Genomic DNA, 19,031 nt, shown 5'->3' with positions numbered 1-19,031 from the left:
AACTACTGAGCCCGTGTGCCACAACTACTGAAGCCCATGTGCCTAGAGCTGATGCTTTATAACAAGAGAAGCCACCACAATGAGAAGGCTTCACACTGCAATGAAGAGTAGCCCCTGCTCTCCGCAACCAGAGAAAAGCCCTTGGGCAGTAGCAAAGATCCAAGTCAGCCAAATAAATAAATAAATAAATAAAATAAAAATAAATCAATTAAAAAAAAGAGAAAATAATATAGAATAAAAAAATGTTCCTTTTACATTGCCATTTTCTGTCTTTCTTACCTTAGGGACATCATTTAACCCCTCTGAGCCTCAGTTTTCCCATCTGTAAAAAATAAAAGGCTAATAGTATCTCACATCATTGTTTGGTGATCACATGCAATAAAGTATGTTAGAGTATTTCTAAAAACAAAAACAAACCCCAAATATTCCTTTTATATATGGTAACACCTTTTTTTTAACATTCCTTTTTTCCTTAAAGTTTGTTTAGGCACATAAAATTAAAATGTTTTAAAATCAGTTTACTTATTTTCATTTCCCAAAATTTCATATTCTGTCTTTTAAAAATAATTTGCTTTTTTTTTTTTACATCTTTATTGGAGTATAATTGCTTTACAATGGTATGTTAGTTTCTGCTTTATAACAAAGTGAATCAGTTATACATATACATATGTTCCCATATCTCTTCCCTCTTGTGTCTCCCCCGCTCCCACCCTCCCTATGCCACCCCTCTAGGTGGTCACAAAGCACCGAGCTGATCTCCCTGTGCTATGCAGCTGCTTCCCACTAGCTATCTATTTTACGTTTGGTAGTGTATATAAGTCCATGCCTCTCTCTCGCTTTGTCAGAGCTTACCATTCCCCCTCCCCATAATTCCATTGAAGGATTATATTTCACATTTAGATGTTTAAAAAAGCATTTCTTACCCAAACTTTAACCTGCAGATATAAATTTAACCTCAACAGCTTAAATAAAACCATTTATCTAGTATCAGCTTAACTTTTAGGCCATTTCAAGTAGTGCACGTGTTTGGGATTTAGATACTCATAACAACTCCAAAACTCTTTTGTCTTTACTTTTTAAAAATTTATTTAAATATTTATTTTCTTTATTTGGTTGCACCAGGTCTTGGTTGCAGCAGGCGTGCTCCTTAGTTGCAGCTTGCAGGCTCCTTAGTTGCCGCTGGCTGGCTCCTTAGTTGCGGCCAGCAGGACCCTTAGTTGCAGCCAGTGGGCTCCTTAGTTGTGGCTCGCTGGCTTCTTAGTTGCGGCACGTAGGGTCCTTAGTTGCAGCAGGCGGGCTCCTTAGTTGTGGCTCACAAGCTTCTGAGTTGCAGCTCGTCAGCTCCTTAGTTGTGGCATGCGAATTCTTAGTTGCGACATGCATACAGCATCTAGTTCCCTGACCAGGGATCGAACCTGGGCCCCCTGCATTGGGAGTGCAGAGTCTTAACCACTGCGCCACCAGGGAAGTCTTCTTTTTTGCTTTTAGAATCAAATGGGTTAGACTTTTTCTCAACAGCCTGTTTTCTCTAACGTGACCAGAATGCCTCCTTTAGCCCTCGGGTAAATGATGTAAATTTACTACTCACTTCAAAAACAAAAAACAGCTTTATTGAGTTATAACTTACATACCATAAAATTTACCCCTTTAAAGTATACAGTTCAGTGGTTTTTAATATATTCAGAGTTGTCAAGCCATCACCACAACCTAATTCTAGAACATTTCCATCACTCTAAAAAGATACCCCATACCCATTAGCAGTCAGTCCCTTTATCCCCCCCTTTCCCCAGCCCCTGGCATCCACCAATCTACTTTCTGACTCTATGGATTTACCTATTCTGGACTTTTCAAATATATGGAAGTATACAATATATGTGCTTTTGTGACTGGCTTTTTTTTTTTTTTTTTTTTAAGCGTAATGTTTCCAAGGTTCACCCATGTTGTAGCACAAATCATTACTTCATTTCTTTTTATGGCCAAATCATACTTGATTGTATGAATATAATCCATTGACATTTGAGTTGTTTCTGCTTTTTGACTGTTTTGAATAATGCTGCTATGAACATTCATGTACAAGTTTTTGCGTAGACATGTTGTCATTTCTCTTGGGTATATGTGTAGGAGTAGAATTCTGGGTCATGTGGTACCTGTATGTTTAAGCTTCGGAGGGACTGCTAAACTGTTTTCCAGAACGGCTGTACCATTTTAGAGTCTCATTAGCAATGGCTCCAATTTTTCCACATCCTCTCTGACATTTGTTATTTTTCTTTTTTTTTCTTAGTAGCTGTACTCCATAGTGGGTATGAAGTGGTATCTCATTGTGGTTTTGATTTGCCTTTCCCTAACAACTAATGATGTTGAACATCTTTTCTTGTGCTGATTGGCCATTTGTATATGTTCTTTGGAGAAATATCTATTCAAATCCTTTGCCCATTTTAAAATTGGGTTATTTGTCTTTTTATTGACCATTAATCATCTGAAACTCTTTTTTAGTCTTTTTGGCATGTTTTTTTCCACTCACCTGAGGTTAGCCCCATTTGATTAAAACAGGCCTTCACGGTGCCGTTTTTTTCATGAGGATATAGCTTACCCAGTGATTCTATTTTAGACCAACAAATAAATAAATGCTTAAATTTCTTCTATGTCCTGCTCCACATTGATCACTGTGGTGGCTACTCAGTGAGTGGGAAAAGTGGTGCTTGCCTTGAGGAGCTCATAGTCTGGTTGGGAGAAATGATGCAGGTGTGTGAAACAACTAGAAAATGATATACAATGCTGTATCACTGCCTGAACCATGAGGAGCAGATGTAAGTGCTGCAGAATCAGAGGAAGAAAGGGTCATTGTTGAGTGGGGTAGAGAGGAGAGACTTCATGAAGTTTTGAGTTTAAGTCATGAAAAATGGCTATTATTCATATAAGTGGCCACATAGGGGAAAGGCATATGCATGGTAAATACAATGAAAAAGAGATTTGGAGAAGACCATTTTGTTGGTGTGCAGGACAGAACAATAGAAAAGAAACAAAGAGTACAGTTTAGATTATAGCTCAAGTCAGGCGTGATGAGAATCTGGATTACTAGGGTGATGGGAATAAGAAAAAGGAACTTGAGAGACAGTGCTAGAATTTTCTGTTGGAAAGTGGGGAAGAAAGTCATATCAATAATAGCAGCTAGGCCCTTCTGCCATGGCAGCCATTGAAGAGCAGCCGCCATGGCTTCTTGCTGCCCCATGGCCGTGGGCCTCAACAAGGGCCATCAGGTGACCAAGAACATGAGCAAGCTGAGGCACAGCCCTGCAAGATGTGATCCAAAAGGTGTGTGGCTTTGCCCCTTAGGAGCTGCATGCCATGGAGTGGCATGCCAGGGTCTCCAAGAACAAGCAGGCCCTCAAGTTCATCCAGAAAAGGGTGGGGACATACATCTGTGCCAAGAGGAAGCAAGAGGAGCTGAGGAGTGTCCTGGCCGCCATGAGGAAAGCAGCAGCCATGATAAAACCTTCTCAGGAAAAAAAAAAAAAAAAAAGCAGATCCTTGATATATTTAAACTCATTTAATCTTCACAATAACTGTATAAAGTAGGTAACTTTTATTATCTCCACTTTACACATGGGGAAACTGAGAGGTTCAGTAAATTTCCCAGGGTCACACAGAAGTGGTAGAGCTGGAATTCAAATTCAGAATCCTAAAGCTCATGCTTGTCATCACTACACTTCCCTGTGTTAAGGGAAAAGGCTGAAGTGTTTCCAAGTTTTAGAGCCAGGGCTTGGAAGGATAGCAACTAAACATCCACTAACCTGTTTTGAGCACCAAATATATGTAAATATTGTAAATATTTCTTGTAAATATTGTTACCTTGTGATGTTAATAATCATAACTCCGTTTGCAATTACCCTTTTGACAATCTATCTTGAAAAAAACCTGTATGTAAAAGTTGCCATTTTAAAAACACTTTCAAAAATATGGTTCACCGTATTGGAAAAGGCTTTATGACAGTTTTCTTTTTGTGGTCTTAATGTGTGTCTTTTGTCTCCTCATTGTTACCACTGATAGACAACCAAAAAAGATGTGATTTTTTTTTTTTTTTTTGCGGGCCTCTCACCACTGTGGCCTCTCCCGTTGTGGAACAGCAGGCTCTGGACGCGCAGGCCCAGCAGCCATGGCCCACGGGCGCAGCCGCTCCGCAGCACGTGGGATCCTCCCGGACCGGGGCACGAACCCGCGTCCCCTGCATCTGCAGGCGGACTCCCAACCACTGCGCCACCAGGGAAGCCCAAGATGTGATTTTTATAAAGTCTTGTTAAGAGGCTAAAGTTTAAACTAACCATCTTAAGGCTTATTAAACAGCTTAATATTTGTTTCTGAAGTCCTAGCTTCCAGCTTGGTGTATAATATTTCGGATGGTCAATTCACAAGTCGTGCCGATCTCATAGATGCTGCTGGAAGCTCATTGGGGCGTGGTGCTCTTGTACCAGGATTGGGTAAGAAATAAATGCCCACATTTATTTTCCTTGGAAAATTCAAAATTTAAGCAATTTCTCTTAAAAACTCTTGCTAATTCTCTATGGTATTCTAGTTTCCTTGAAAGAATCTTTTTATGCTACTCTTTAGTTGTGAGGATTAGTATAAGAAATTGTCATATGTGAAATTCCTCTGCATAAATTACTATTGAAAATACTGTCCATTAGGTTGTGTAGTGTTGTCTATAACAAATTCTTCTTAAAGTTTATGCCATTAGAAAGGTTTATTTCCCTTGAGGGATTAGTATACTTCTTATTGTTAGAAAATGAGCATTATGTTAGCGCATTGGATTTTCTCTTTGCCTTGGCACCTAGGGAGCTCATATCTAAGTTTTGGGCTCAGTTACTAAGGCTTTTACTGTGTGTTAATGTTAATTAGTCCTGTTGTACCTGGGTTTTACTGTAAGCCACTTAAATCCTTTTTGGAATTAAAAAGGTCACATGTAAGTCAGTTACAAAAAACTTTCTATTCCATGAGGCTTATTCCATTCTCACATACGAGTTAAGCCGAGTAGACATTGAATCCTGCCTTCCTACTGAGCCCCAATCTAATGCTTTGCCAGCATTGGGGGGATGTGGGATGTGGCTTGCCAGCACTGGGGAGAATCCTTGCCCTTTCATTCTTTAGCACTGCTTATGAGAAGTATGTATCAAGCAGTCAATGGTATGATAGTTGAATAAAGGATGTTCTTTTTGCAGGTGCCTGTTACGATACAGTGAACAACATGCTATGGACATGCTCGAATGACTATATCGATCAATGGTGTAATCCTGGGAATCAGGCCTTCCATTACGTCTGTCAGAGACTTGGAGTCAGCCATATTATCACTGAGCCCAAAGGTAAGGTGCACTCATAGTCCTACAGGAAGAGATTTTTCCCCCATGAAATAGGAGAGAGTACAGCAGCATTAGTAAGTGGCAACATAGCCCAAGCAGCAAAATGTGTCAACAGCCTTCCCTCTTTGAATTTAGAAACCTAGAATTCTTATTATCTGATGGGTTTATGATTAAGTAAATAAGTGTGTAAATAAATAGAGCTTTTGAGGTGGTCCACAGACTTTTTTAAAGGAAAATTGTTATGTCCCTTCTGAAATTGTCAGAACTTTGGGACAGAAGTTCGTTCTTTATTTGTACTTGGTGTGGGATTATATATGCTGTTATAATGTTTTGCATTAATAACAACTTACTTATACACAGACTTACAATTTTGATAGACTATCTGGTAAAGGACCTTTATATTTCTTAATATTAAGATTCTTAATATAAGTTAATATTAACATAAAATCTTTTGACTTCAAAGTCAACTATAGTGGTATATGTGGTGTAGTGAGTAGCTCAGCAAATCCTCTCCTGATAAAGCAATGATAAAATGGACTGAATTACCAAAAATAACTATTTCTATAAAATTAAAATGCCAACTAAAAAAAAATTAACTATTTCTAGGCTCTGGAAGTTGACCAAAGGCATATACCAGATTGAGATGCGGTATGCATAAAAAAAAAACCCCACTGAACTTTGGCTAAGAACAGTAGAAGTCTGTGATGTTCTTAGCTGTGGACACTCCTGTCCCCTACCTTAAGCTCGGTCAGTGCAGTAATTCCATCAGGGTGGGGCAGATCATGGAAGCCAGCAGCTTGGCTGCCAGAAGGGGCTGACTGATTTGGAGCAGAGCATGGAAAAAAACTCACACATAGCAGCAATGTCAGTAACAGTAGTGGTCTTGGTGGCAAACAACCAGCGACATCCAGTGGCTTAGCTAGCCTGAGGTTGTGGTCCTGGTTAGGGCAAGCATCGAACCAGCAAACTAGCCAGAAATTTACTAGTGAGATGTGGGTAGTGAGAAAGCTACAAAGGGCCTTCGTAAGCTCCCCAAACATCTGCAGAGAAGACGCCAGAGAGGGCCCAAGCTGTTCACACAAGCCTGGCTGAAAATGAGCCTGCATACACATGCAGAGATTTGAGAGGGCCCACAGAAGGTGAAAAGCACAGAATAGTTTAAAACTGCCTAAACTTTGATGTGCTTCCCCCAGAAAACGTGGCTCCATCCAGGGTGGAAGTATTACTGGCTCAGGGTGTTTGATCACAACCTCTGACTCAGACGAGGTAACCACTAGGAAGGCAGGCTTAAAAATAAAAATGACAGTAATAAAAATAAACAAATGAAAGAAAGTAAAAATGAAAATAGAAATAAGAATTTAAGAAAACAAAGTGAGCGGAGGAGAAATCAGTAGCTAAACACTGCAGGCAAAACTCAGATATTAGACTTAGCAGATGAAGACTCCAAAGCAGCCTTTAGAAGTAAATTCAAAGAACTAAAGGAAACCATGTTTAAAAGATTAAAGAAAAGTATGATGACCATGATTAAACAGAGAATTTCAACACAGAATTTATTTAAAAAACAAAAAGACAAAAGAACCAGTTGGAAATTCTGGATTTGAAAAGTTCAATGACTGAAGAGAAAAAATCACTGGAGTAGCTCTATAGCAGATTTGAGATGGTGGGAGAAATAATCAGCAAACTTGGATATAGATGGATAGAGTTATCCTATCTGAAGAATAGAAGACACTTTTAAGGAATACCAGTCAGATATTTTGTAGAATTTCCCTCAGTTTGGGGTCATCTGTTGTTTCCTCCTTTGAAACTGAGGTTATAGATTTGGGGAAAGAATACCACAGAGGTGAAGTGCTTTTCTCATTACATCATATCACAGGGTACATGATAGCAACATGACTTATTACTAGTGATATTAAAATTGATCACTTGGTTTAAATGCCAGCTTTCTTCACTGCAGAGTGAAGAAAGCTTCTTCCCCTTCCATATTCAATTTGTTAGAAGCAAGACATTAAGCCCACACTCATGGGAAGGGGAATTAAGCTCCACCTCCTGGAAGGAAAAACATCAGAGACATATGTTAATTACCACAGTAATTAATATTTTGGAAGAGGTGATACTTTGAGACTTCGGAATTATCTATTAGATTTTCTGTTTCTTCTTGTGTTTGTCTTGGTAGTTGTGTCTTTCTAGAAATTTGTGCATTTTATCTAAGTTTTCTTTTTTTTCCTTCTTTTTTTTTTTTTTTTTTTTTTGCGGTACACGGGCCTCTCACTGCCGCGGCCTCTCCCGTTGCCGAGCACAGGCTCCAGACGGGCAGGCTCAGCGGCCATGGCTCACGGGCCCAGCCGCTCCGCGGCATGTGGGATCTTCCCGGACTGGGGCATGAACCTGTGTCCCCTGCATCGGCAGGCAGACTCTCAACCACTGCACCACCAGGGAAGCCCTAAGTTTTCTTATTTGTTGGCATAAAGTTGCTCCTAGTATTATAATTAGTTTAATTTTTATAGGATCAGTAATAATTTCTCTGCTTTTACTCTTGATTTTGGTATTTGTATAAATTTAATAAAAAACATTGTTTTGTGCGCTTAGAATGGGTGAACTTCATGGTATGTGTAAATTGTATCTTGTAAAACAGCAAAAAAGAGGAAATTTATATATTGTGACTCCCTAATTATTATCTCCAAGCCTCTTGCCTCAACTCCAGTCTATGTATTCGTCTCTACTTGGATATCTAACATCTTCAACTTAACATGTCAAAAACAAACTCCCTGTATCTCCCCCCTACAAATCTACACCTACCGAGTCCTCCATATTCCAGTATATGGATCACTATTCTTTCATATGCTCAGACCAAAAAATTAACAGTTATCTTTGACTTTCTTTCTCTAATACCCCACATCCAAATGGACAACAGCAAATCCTGTCAGCTCCCATCTTCAAGATGTATTCCAAGTCTAACCATTTCCCTCTATCTCTGCTGCTACAACTCTAGTCTAGGCCATCATCTTCACCCAGATTATCATAGTAGCCTCCTCATTGGTCTTCCTATTTCCCCTGCAGTCGCCCTCCTCCACCCTGCTTAGGCTTACCTCCACACAGCAGCCAGAGTCTTTTACAATGTACATAGTCAGATCTGTCACTCTTCTGCTCAGACACCTCCACTGGCTTCCTATCTAACTCAGAATGAAATTTAAAGACCTCAGTTATTTGGGTAGATTCCCAAAGCTACCTTTCAAAAAGTGTTTGGTGAAGACGAACAATACGAACCTGAATTCTGTTGTTGTGAGATCAAGGACTCATAAAGGCACAGAAGAGAGGGGGACCCAGCCAGGCCTTAGGGTTAATATGCAATTGAAAAGTTTAGTTTTGGCAGGGTTTACCTTCTGATAGGTTTTCCTTGAGTCCTTTCCTCATAGCTCACGGTGCCCACAATCCTTTTGCAGCTCTAAGGTTACCCCACCCAAGCCTGACTCTCCAAGGTTACCTACTTTCTTGTTTCTTTTATGCAGTTCATTTCAGCTGGTTTAAGGAGAAAAGCAATCTTTTTTTCCTGTACTTTGCCTGTTTAGATTATTTTCACCTCCATTCCCTGAATGTCTATAACTATCATGAGGCATTCATTATTATATAAGAGGATGCTTGTCAGTTCTCTTTAACCAAGGTTGAACTGATGTCTGTCTAGGCTGTGGTAACTAAATGAGATCAAACTGTGTAAAATATTTGAGGTACCATGGGAGGAGATATTTCTCGGCTGGAGAGGGTGGTGGGTGTTACCAGAGAGGAGGCATAGAAGATGAAGAGATTTTTCTAGAATAGTTACCACCATGGGATCTGAGCTGAGATGGCTTGAATTCAAATCCCAGCTCTACCACTTAGTAGCTGTGTGACCTAGGGCGAGTTACTGAACCTCTCTAATTCTTGAGTCACTCCTCTACAAAACAGGGCTAAAATAGTCTAAGTTGATAATGATATTGTAAGGTAAAGCATGTAAAGCATTCAGCCCATTGTCTAGCATATAGAAAGGACTCAAGAAGTGGTAGCTACTTATGCCCTTTAAAAAAATGGAAATTCCCAGGTGTTTTCACCCCAGCATTCTGTGGCAGGGAAAAGGGTTCTCCAGCAGTAGTGGGAGAGATTGAAGGCAAGATAGTCTCTTCTGGTGTGCGTGTACCTTTTGCAAGTCAGAGGTATGTTCCTTGGTGGCCACCCAGAGATGTCTTTCCTCACTGACTTTCCTTTTCATCTTCTAGAAGAGGCTATAACCACGAATGAGGTTATAAACCAATTATTGCACCATGTTGGTGCGATGTGCATACACCAACTCAATCTTCTTGCTACCAACCCCAATCTTCCAATCACAAGTGTCCTGGGCAAGCAGCATCCAATTGAAGCACACCATCTTAGCAGTATTTGTGACATTATGGAGAAGGCCATGGTTAATGGAGACACCTGTATCATACGCTGCATTCTCGTTGTCTTTCAGGTAAATACACTGTTTTGAGATAAATAAAATAGAGAAAAAGAAACACAAACCTTGGCTTCAGTCAGCTAATTTCTACCAGAAGAAAAATGTAATAACATTCCTGTTTTGCATCTTACCACATTCTAATCCTGTAATTAGAATTATCATCATATTCATAGCACTGCAGTTAATGGAGTATTGCTATATGTACTGATATATACTCATTGCAATTAATATATGTAAAACATTTACTATAATTATACCATTACGCAGTAGAAGCGATTGTGGTTAAAAATCCACCTGGGTATTTATTCATAAGAATAACTAGCGTGAAAAAAAAAAGAATAGCGTGTTCTTTCTTCATAGGGATAATTTTATCCCCAGTAGAATTAGCATTTTCAGATATGCCCCTTATGTTTCTGTAGGTGGTGTTTAAATTTTTCTTCAGCCCACAAACTGAAAGGAATCGAGACATCATTCGACGGTCGGGGTTGCTTCTTTGGCAGTTGTTGATGGCACCGAAAGATCAAATTTGCCCTGAAATTCAGAAGGAAGTCTGCCTTGCCATCAGGTAATCAGCACCTGATTTTCTCAATGCTCTCTGCAGAGGGCTTCTCCTGCACTGCATTGTAACTTTCCCTTCAGACTGGTTGCCTGGATGTCTCTTACCCCATCCCACAGTCAGGACCTCACGTGTAGAGGATAATTTAACTGGAGAGAAGTTTGTGGCCCCACTCCCAGAGGACTCAGGCTGTCCATGTACATACACTCCTCATCTCACTTTCGGATCTTAAAACAAGACCAGAAAAAAATCCCTTTAAATAGATATTTTGGTGGTTTGCAACTGGATGTTCTTCTCATTTGGGTCAAAGTGTGGCAAGGTGGTTAAGAAACAGGCTTTGGCAGCAGATAGACCTGGATTCTAGTCTTTGCTCTGCCACTGACTTCCCAAATGATTTTTTGGCACATTCTGCATACAGCCGGTTTGACTACATTGACTTTTTAAAAAAAATTTTATTGGGGTATAGTTGCTTTACAGTGTTGTGTTAGTTTCTGCTGTACAGCAAAGTGAATCAGCTATACGTATACATATCTCCCCTCTTCTTTGGATTTCCATACATTGACTTTTTATAGCTCAATTCTCTTTAACCAGTTCTGCATCTAGCCTCAGATAAGTTATCATTTTGGTAATTCACAAGTATGAGAAGGAGAGGGATACTGTTTATCAGGGAGGTCATTGGACTACATCACAACAGTGAATTTAGTTTCAGTTGCTTTCTTAGTGGTGAAACTGTACTCAAACTGGCATCTTTTAATAAAAATTTAAATATTTAGAATTTGGATTTTCTAGAACGTGTTTAAAAGCTTTTCGACTTTTCTGTCATTTCAGCTCTGGTTTAAATATCTTGTACCCAGGTGAAACTGAAATCAATAACTTACTTAAGCTGGTCTTAACAGAAGGTGAGAATTATCCTTTAATTACCCTTGAAAAAACAACCTTTTTTGTCCCTAAGGAAATGACTGAATTTTATTTTATTTTTCTTCATATCTGTTAGTCAACGTTATTTTATAAACTTCCCTCTTAGGACTGCTTTTGCTGCATCGCATAAGTTTTGGGTCGTCATGTTTTTGTTGTCATTTGTTTCTATGTATTTTTTGATTTCCTCCTTGATTTCTTCAGTGATCTCTTGGTTATTTAGTAGCAGATTGTTTAGCCTCGTGTGTTTGTGTTTTCTACAGTTTTTTTCCTGTAATTGATTTCTAATCTCATAGTGTTGTGGCTGGAAAAATTTCTTGATATGATTTCAGTGTTCTTAAATTTACCGAGGCTTGATCTCAGTGTTATTTTTAAAATGCACATATGCTAACACTTAAACTAGATGGAAAGCAGAAACCATGTTCTATGTATTGTCAAGTTTTATAAACCTCTTTCTATCCCCACTGTGTAGCATAATGTACCTCACTGTAGATGTTTAATGAACATTAAAGATAATGATTTCTTGGGATTTCTAAGCCAGTTTTTTCCCCACACATTAAAATCCAACTTTTAAAGTTAGACTCAATGACAATGACAAAATTCACCATGTTAAAGACACCCTGCATTTATAAGCAATATTAGTTTGAGGAATTAGAAATCACACTTCCTGAAATGTCAAGACAGTAACTACACTTAAATCAGGATGTACTGGTTAAAGAAAGTCTGACTGGTTGTGATATAGTTTTTGCTGCTGTTGTTTGTGTAAGTACATATGCCTGGTGCCCCTAGATTGTCGACAGTCTGCTCATTTAAAAACTTTTTTAAAATAACATCAGTTTTCTAAGTGTAATTATCAAGGTAGTTTATGGAGCTTTGTTCTGTGTTAGGAGAGAGAAATAGCGGCCTCTCCCAGCTGCGGGATGTGATCCTAACCAATTTAGCTGAACAGCTTCAAAACAACCGATTTGGCAGTGAGGAGGATGATCATTACAGGTGATGTGATGTTATGTTATTCACTGCTAGCCTTTTCTATGTGTTTTTCTCAGTAATTAATTTACAGTTGAATGTGTTTGATCAACTTTAGTCTCCTATAATAGCCTATATGATAATTGGAGTGTTAAGTCTAAACTGTGGATCAGTTGAAAGATAATAAATCCCACAGTTGCCCTAAGAAATGATAATAGCACATTTCAGTTTAATGAGTAAAATAACTTGAGCCTGGAAGAAGGGTACTTAGCAGAAATAACAGGTGGAGCTTATTTAAGAAATCTTGGTGGAGGGTGTCATCAAATTGCTGGTCTGTGAGAGAGGGTGAAGTTGTGGTTCGAGCTGGTGAGGGGAAGAAGGTGTGTCTCTCAAGCTATTTATAAAATACTTGAACTAGGTGCTTAAGTACCATTGTGTTTCCATAAATTTGATTTAGATAATACACCTAGTTGTTAGAATCATCACTGAGTAAGATGGTTTACTTAGAGAACCAGTGAATTTTGTATCTTCTATTTGTCATCTTGTACCCATTGTATAAATTTTATCCTTTTATTATTAAACCATTAGTATCTTATTGTTACATTTTTCCTGCATTTTAAAGACTAAATGACGAACTTTTACACTACATTCTGAAGATTGTTGTACGAGAATCCTGTATCTTAATCACCAAGTGCCAAACTGCCTCCAAAGATGATTTTCAAAAACTCCTTTCAACTGTGCCTGTAAGTAAAAATGTGTTTAATGAAAGCAAAATTATATCAAGTTTCCCTGTTTTCATTTTACTGTATTGAAGTGTGTGTGTATACACATACTTTGCAAGGACAGACTTAATTGATGAAAGTCAATGAGTGACTGTGCTTGTCTTAGAAATGTAGAAATAGACAAATCCACTTCAAGTACTTTCTCAAAAGACTTTATTCCTCCTGCTTAAATGTCTTGATGCAATAAATTGTTAGACTGAATTTGGATGTTTTCATTGTGTTTAAAATACTGGGTGGGGATTTCCCTTCTATTAATTTTTAATTTAGCATTGTTTTCTAAACCATCAGTGTTTTACAGAAACTGATAAGAAATAAAAGATTCTTTTAAGGGTTTGGGTAGAGTCTTCTCTCATGGAGATGCATGTGAGGGGAAGAGTGGGTAGGAAGAATTAATTATTAAGAGGCAAAAATTCAAGTATTGGAGTGATTAGTGAGAAATATGTAGCAGAAGGCAGAAAGTTATGGTAAATGTGTCAAATTATGTATCAAAAGCCATGTGGAAATAAGTCACCTGAGAAACTAACTTGGTCTGTTTTCTGTACTTTCTCTTTTGCTTCCCTTGTCGAAATCTTTAAAAAACATGAGGATTACATGAGCCCTTCTTTCAGTAGGGTTTAGGTCATTTAAACGCCCTTATTTGTATTAAAGGCTGCATCCTCCTGCCTGCGCTATCTGATGGCAGTTCAGAACCACCTTCTCAGTAACACTGTTTTGATTAAACCTGATGAGAATGATGACAGTGACAACTCCTTGCAGGGAGAGACATTGAAGGTACAGGTAAACACCAAGCTTTATTCTAACGATGCTTTCTACCCAGTGTGTAAAGCACAGCTTAAATGGCTAAATTTCTGTGTATTATGACGTCAGATTTCACCATGTGGCTTATATTTTTGTGCGAGGTAATATTAGGTCGCTCATTTCATGGATTTTTATGTCATTGCACAGTGGTTACCATATTTGTGACACTCTCATAATGTGTTATCCACGTGCTCCTGTCAGTCTTTTTGTGCCTTTGTTTATTTTCATCTCTTTTTAAGAACTATAAAATACGGCACTTACAAGTGATCTCATACGCACCTGAAAGTTTTATATATAAATATATATATATATCTGTATGTATATGTATATATGTATATAGATATAGATAAATCAGGGAGCATAACATTTTAAACAGTTTTGACATTTTGGCTGGTTTATTATGTTCTCTTGATTCAAGTAATTTTAAAAGGTGATAATTTTCTCACAATCCTTATGTTGAATAATTTCTGAACCTATAGTTCATTCCATTTTCTGTAATTATTTTTAAGTTAGTTTCTGTGTAAACTCAATAATTTGTTCCCACATGGCAGTTTATAGCAATCCACAGATTTTTTTTTTTTATAGCCGTGGTTGTTATAATTTTGACAAATGCTTGAGGCTGTTGTTTGCATTGTTCTTCAGAATTTTATCTTTGTGGGAGAATTAGAGAAATCAATAACTTGATTCTTCCTTAAAATGTTGACTAAAACACACTGAAAAATTAACTAAGGAAGCCATAGTTAAAGATAAAAGCCACTATAGTTTGCCCTTTTCTTACCCCTTTTATGCATATATACTATATAAATAAGAGATTTTACATACCTGCTAGTTCATATTTATGGGTTTATCTCATTATGTAATCAATTTTTAAACAGGCAGAAATACCTGAATTAATCATTTAAATTGCTGACACTATTTATTAACTTATCTTGCCTTAGTTTCCTAATCAGTAAAAAGGGGCTATAACATCTCCCTTGTGAGGCTGCAGTGAGGATTAGAGCTGAGGCCTGTGCAGTAGCTGGATGTGCTGCTGCCGGCATGTAGTCAGTAGGTGAAGGCCGATAGGATTGATTAGTATGACTTAAGCCATGATTTTTCTCGTCTAGTCAGTTCAGAATTCCTTTTCTCTTAATGATAAAAATATCTAAATAATACCCCAAAAAGACTCCAGAAAATTCCAACAATGAAAACCAATGTTTTTTATTTGAAAGGTTAAATGTTATAAGTTCTTAATTAACCCATGGAAGGAAATACTCTTGGTAAAGGCAGAGAAGGCTGGCTTATCTAGGAATTCTGGGAAAAATAAAAGATATAGATTTCACCTAAAGGGTTAGTTTGCTTGTATTTTTTTTTCCCTAATAGAAAATAACTGTAAACTAAACATTTCTATGATCTTAACTAGTGTTTCTTAACACATTATTTAGTATTTGTACTCCCGTGAACTCTCCAATAGTTATTTTTAATGTTTAATAGCCTGTAACTGCCTGCTACTTTAGTTGAATTTTTTAACTTGCCTCTTTTCAAGTGTAATGGTTTAAATCATTAAGTAAAAAGGTCACTTGTACTGTTTCAGAATGTTGTGTTTTTGTCCCATTTTATTCACCGCCTATACATGCGCCTTTTACTGTTCTGTTTTTCTCTTTAGCTATCCTCATACCACCCAAGGCAATCTTCCACCTGGACATTTTCTGGGCTGGCCACCGGGAGCTCTCTTGTGCTGGAGGGGATGGGAGAAATGCCTTTTCTCCTGGGGACTCGGTGTGCTCCCCGTGAAATACTGCGTATTTCTGTCAGCACTCCAGACCTTAGCCTCCCAACTCAAATTGTTACTTGCCATCCTAGCGGAACTTACTGCTTTGGGCTTATTCTGGCCACCTCATTATTTAATTTGGAAATGCATCATTAAATACATCATTTCATGTTGTCATTGTAAGTGTATATTCATCACAAAGCTTAAAAATAATTTTATGATATTTTCTACCTAGGAGCTAAAGGTCAGTATTTTGGCTCTTGCCACCCAAATCCTGACTGGATGTGATGAAGTGTTGGAAATGCTACAGCAGGTCACAACTGCCCTCATAAATAGTGACATAGCTGACCGGGAGCAGAGGTGAGGAAATGGGTTGTGAACTGTGACCTGCTGCCATTCAGGAAGAAGAATTTGCTTATGAAAGGGAAATATTTTAGAAGAGAACATCAAATGTTCATTGAATGTAGAGGGATCTTTGTGAGAATAGATTGAAATGGCAAGTGTTTCAAAGCCAAACACAGTTGAACTTTCAATTAATGATGCTTTTAGGTGGGACTGGGCTGACAACCACGATCTAAGGGTAGCAAGGTGTGGTGGACACCATCGTCTCTGTCACCTGGGTCTTCTACCATCAACACTCCCAAATTGGCCTTTTCTTTAATTATCTAACTCAGCACTATGTGCCCTTAGTTCCCTTATGGTAAGTACTTTAGGGAGGTAGAAGTGACTTAGTGATACAGATAATTAACTGCTATGCAAAAGATGACACTGACATGATATCTCAAGATTTTACTGTAATTTTATTTCTCCAAATACAGGAGTAATCTATGTTTAGGGTAAACTTCTCTTTCCTAGTATTAAAGCTCTTTCTCCATACTCCCCATTAAAATTTCTGCTGTGGTTTGTTGTCAGAGATGAGTTACATCCTGTGTTCATTGATGATTTCAGTGTTGAGATGCCAATCTGAAACAATCATGCGGTGTGCTTTTCCTCCAGTAACCCTGTCTGTCCCATGTCCCTGTTTCTAGCCTGCTCCCAGAGAGTAGGTGGGCAGGTTGGAACTGAGAACAATATAATCCAGAAAGGTGTTGCACTGGGGCTTGTTAGGACATGTAAGGTTCACTGCTGGCACGTGGTGCAGATCTGCCCTGGGGAGGAAGTACAGTCTGAGAGCTGGGGAGATGTGGGGGTTGTTTCCGGTTCCAGCCCCAGTACCCTAAGCAGTTTTAGAGAATTTACATAACACACATGTTTCTTTGGGTGAGTCATATACCTTAACTCTTCTAGCAGAGGATTGGGATATTAAGAGTGTGATTTTAGGTGATCATTTCATAATATACACATATATCAAATCATTAATTGTACACCTTAAATTTATACAGTGATGTCAGTTACATATCAATAAAACCAGGGGGGGAAAAAGAACGTGATTTTAAAGGCAGATTAAAAATCTGCCTGCCTCTGTCCCCGACATGAACCAGTTTCTCTAGGTCAGAAGTGGGTATCGCTGCTCTGGGCAGCTGAGTCAGTGTTGTAGCCATTCACTGGCTCCTTATCAGAGACTCAGTGCAGCACTGTGACCTGCAGCCCCAGAGGCAAGGAGACTTGGCAGGTGGTAACTAGAGTAGCTGTTTGCATTTTAGAACCCATTTTTAAAGTGCTTCGAAGGTGCTGTGAAATGCACCATGTAAACTTTTTGGGGGGCAAAATCACAGGTCGGAGGTGAAATCTATTACTAGATTTCTGTTCTCTCCCTCTCCCTCATGGAAGGTGGGAAATTTGTAGACTGAATTGCTGTAAAGGTAAGTGCTTAGCTAGTTTAAGGAGGTGCAGTTTAAGAGAATTTGTCAGATAAGAATGATAATAGCTTCTTTACATGCTTGGGAACTGCTTAAGCTGTGTGTTTTCTTGAACTTTCGTAGGTTAAAAGGCTTGGAACAAGTTACTAAGGCTACTATGCTCGGTCACCTTCTTCCTGTGTTACTGACCTCCCTGATGCATCCAAATTTACAGACTCTGACCATGGCCGATGCCCTGATGCCTCAGCTAGTGCAGCTGGTACTTTATACCAGTCAGGTATGATCCTAGGCGTGCCAAAGTGAACTGCTCTTCAGGAGCAGGAAATAAAGCAAAATAAAGGTGGAATGAAGAAAAACATTGTGTCATAAAAATAAGCTGAAATATTAAAGGAAAACATTTAATTTGTTTGACTGAATTACTTACTGCAATCTTTTAACAAATATTAATTGCCGGTCAGCTGTAAAAATGCTGTCTACGATGCAGCTGAGATCCTTTCATTATATTTAGTCTCCTGAGCCCTTGCTGGATATTGGTAACTAATATAAATGATATATTCCATTCCAGTGTTAAATAAAACAGTATTAAGTGGTCTAAGTAGCAAAGCATTTCTTAGTGAAAGAGAGCAGGCTAGGATTGTAAAAAGATGATTTAAGTGAGAATTCTAAGTTTGGCTGTAGTACCATCCCAGTAACTGACAAGTAAGCACTTTAGGACATGATGATTTTGTGTTTCAGACGGCTTTGCTGCTCAAAACCCAGTGTCCGGTTTTTGCTGAGGTGGGCTGTTCCCCATGTGGTGCATCAGACCAGAAGGGCAGGCTGTTCCCTGATGAGAGGTAAGGGATGATGCTTCCTTGCAGGAACCTCTGCCACGTTTTCTTCTGGTGAAAGCCTAGTACTCCTTTTACAACAATGATTTTTCTAACTGGGAAAAGAAGGAGACTTCAGGGGCAAAATTTTACAGATAATTATAGAATTGCTTTGGAGATTATAGGAACAGGTTAGAACAAATTTCCCCACAGATCAAGAGATTAGTTCAAAACTGAAAAGTTCTCATATACAAATAATGGAGATGTTTGACTTTGGCAGACAGTTTGACAGTTTTTTAAAAAGTAAACATACATCTACCATATGACCCAGCTATTCCACTTCTAGGTATGTGCACAAAAGAAAAGAAAGCACAGATTCTTTGTGAAAGTTCATTAACAGCTTTAGTTAGAATAGGCCAAAACAAGAAACAACTCAAATGTCCATCAACAAGTAAAGGGGTAACACACTGTGGTATAGCCATACAATGGAATCCTACTCAGCAATAAAAAGGAATGAACTACTGATATTTTCAACAACACAGATGAGTCTTAGAATACTTATGCTGAGTGAAAGAAGCCAGAGCCACCTAAGAAGTACAAACTGTATGATTCTATTTATATAAAGCTCTAGAAAATACAAAGTAATTTCTAGTGAAATAAAGCAAAGAAGTGATCACCTGGATTACCAGGAGGATGGAGGAAACTTCACTTCAGTTTTGGATGGCCAAACTTACCAAATTGTACACTTTAAATATATGCCATTTATTACATGTCAATTACATCTCACTAAAGCCGTCTTTAAAAACATTGATCAGAAAGGAAGGACTTCGGGTTTCTCTA

The 19,031-nt window shown here is 38.4% G+C and overlaps 1 protein-coding gene and 1 pseudogene across 7 annotated transcripts in view; both read left to right on the top strand.

Moving 5' to 3' along the window:
* HECTD4 (HECT domain E3 ubiquitin protein ligase 4) overlaps positions 1-19,031 on the top strand; it is a 190,857-nt gene that overhangs the window by 77,163 nt on the left and 94,663 nt on the right. For 5 of the 7 annotated variants that reach the window (XM_029226045.1, XM_029226027.1, XM_029226017.1 and 2 more), the window contains 11 exons: positions 4,362-4,475; positions 5,214-5,354; positions 9,599-9,831; positions 10,236-10,381; positions 11,201-11,271; positions 12,175-12,280; positions 12,876-12,996; positions 13,684-13,812; positions 15,819-15,943; positions 17,506-17,659; positions 18,118-18,218. In XM_029226045.1, the coding sequence (XP_029081878.1) occupies positions 4,362-4,475; positions 5,214-5,354; positions 9,599-9,831; positions 10,236-10,381; positions 11,201-11,271; positions 12,175-12,280; positions 12,876-12,996; positions 13,684-13,812; positions 15,819-15,943; positions 17,506-17,659; positions 18,118-18,218 (1,441 nt within the window). The remainder of the gene's footprint in view (positions 1-4,361; positions 4,476-5,213; positions 5,355-9,598; positions 9,832-10,235; positions 10,382-11,200; positions 11,272-12,174; positions 12,281-12,875; positions 12,997-13,683; positions 13,813-15,818; positions 15,944-17,505; positions 17,660-18,117; positions 18,219-19,031) is intronic. The other 2 variants (XM_029226052.1, XM_029226037.1) reach the window with 1 other exon arrangement.
* Positions 1,927-4,333, top strand: LOC114897262 (annotated as a pseudogene).

This window comes from Monodon monoceros, unplaced genomic scaffold, assembly GCF_005190385.1.
Source record: "Monodon monoceros isolate NGI ecotype Baffin Bay Population unplaced genomic scaffold, NGI_Narwhal_1 Super_Scaffold_1, whole genome shotgun sequence".
Lineage (NCBI taxonomy): Eukaryota > Metazoa > Chordata > Mammalia > Artiodactyla > Monodontidae > Monodon > Monodon monoceros.
The sequence above is the reverse complement of the archived record's forward strand: the minus strand, read 5'-3'. Positions and strand labels throughout refer to the sequence as shown.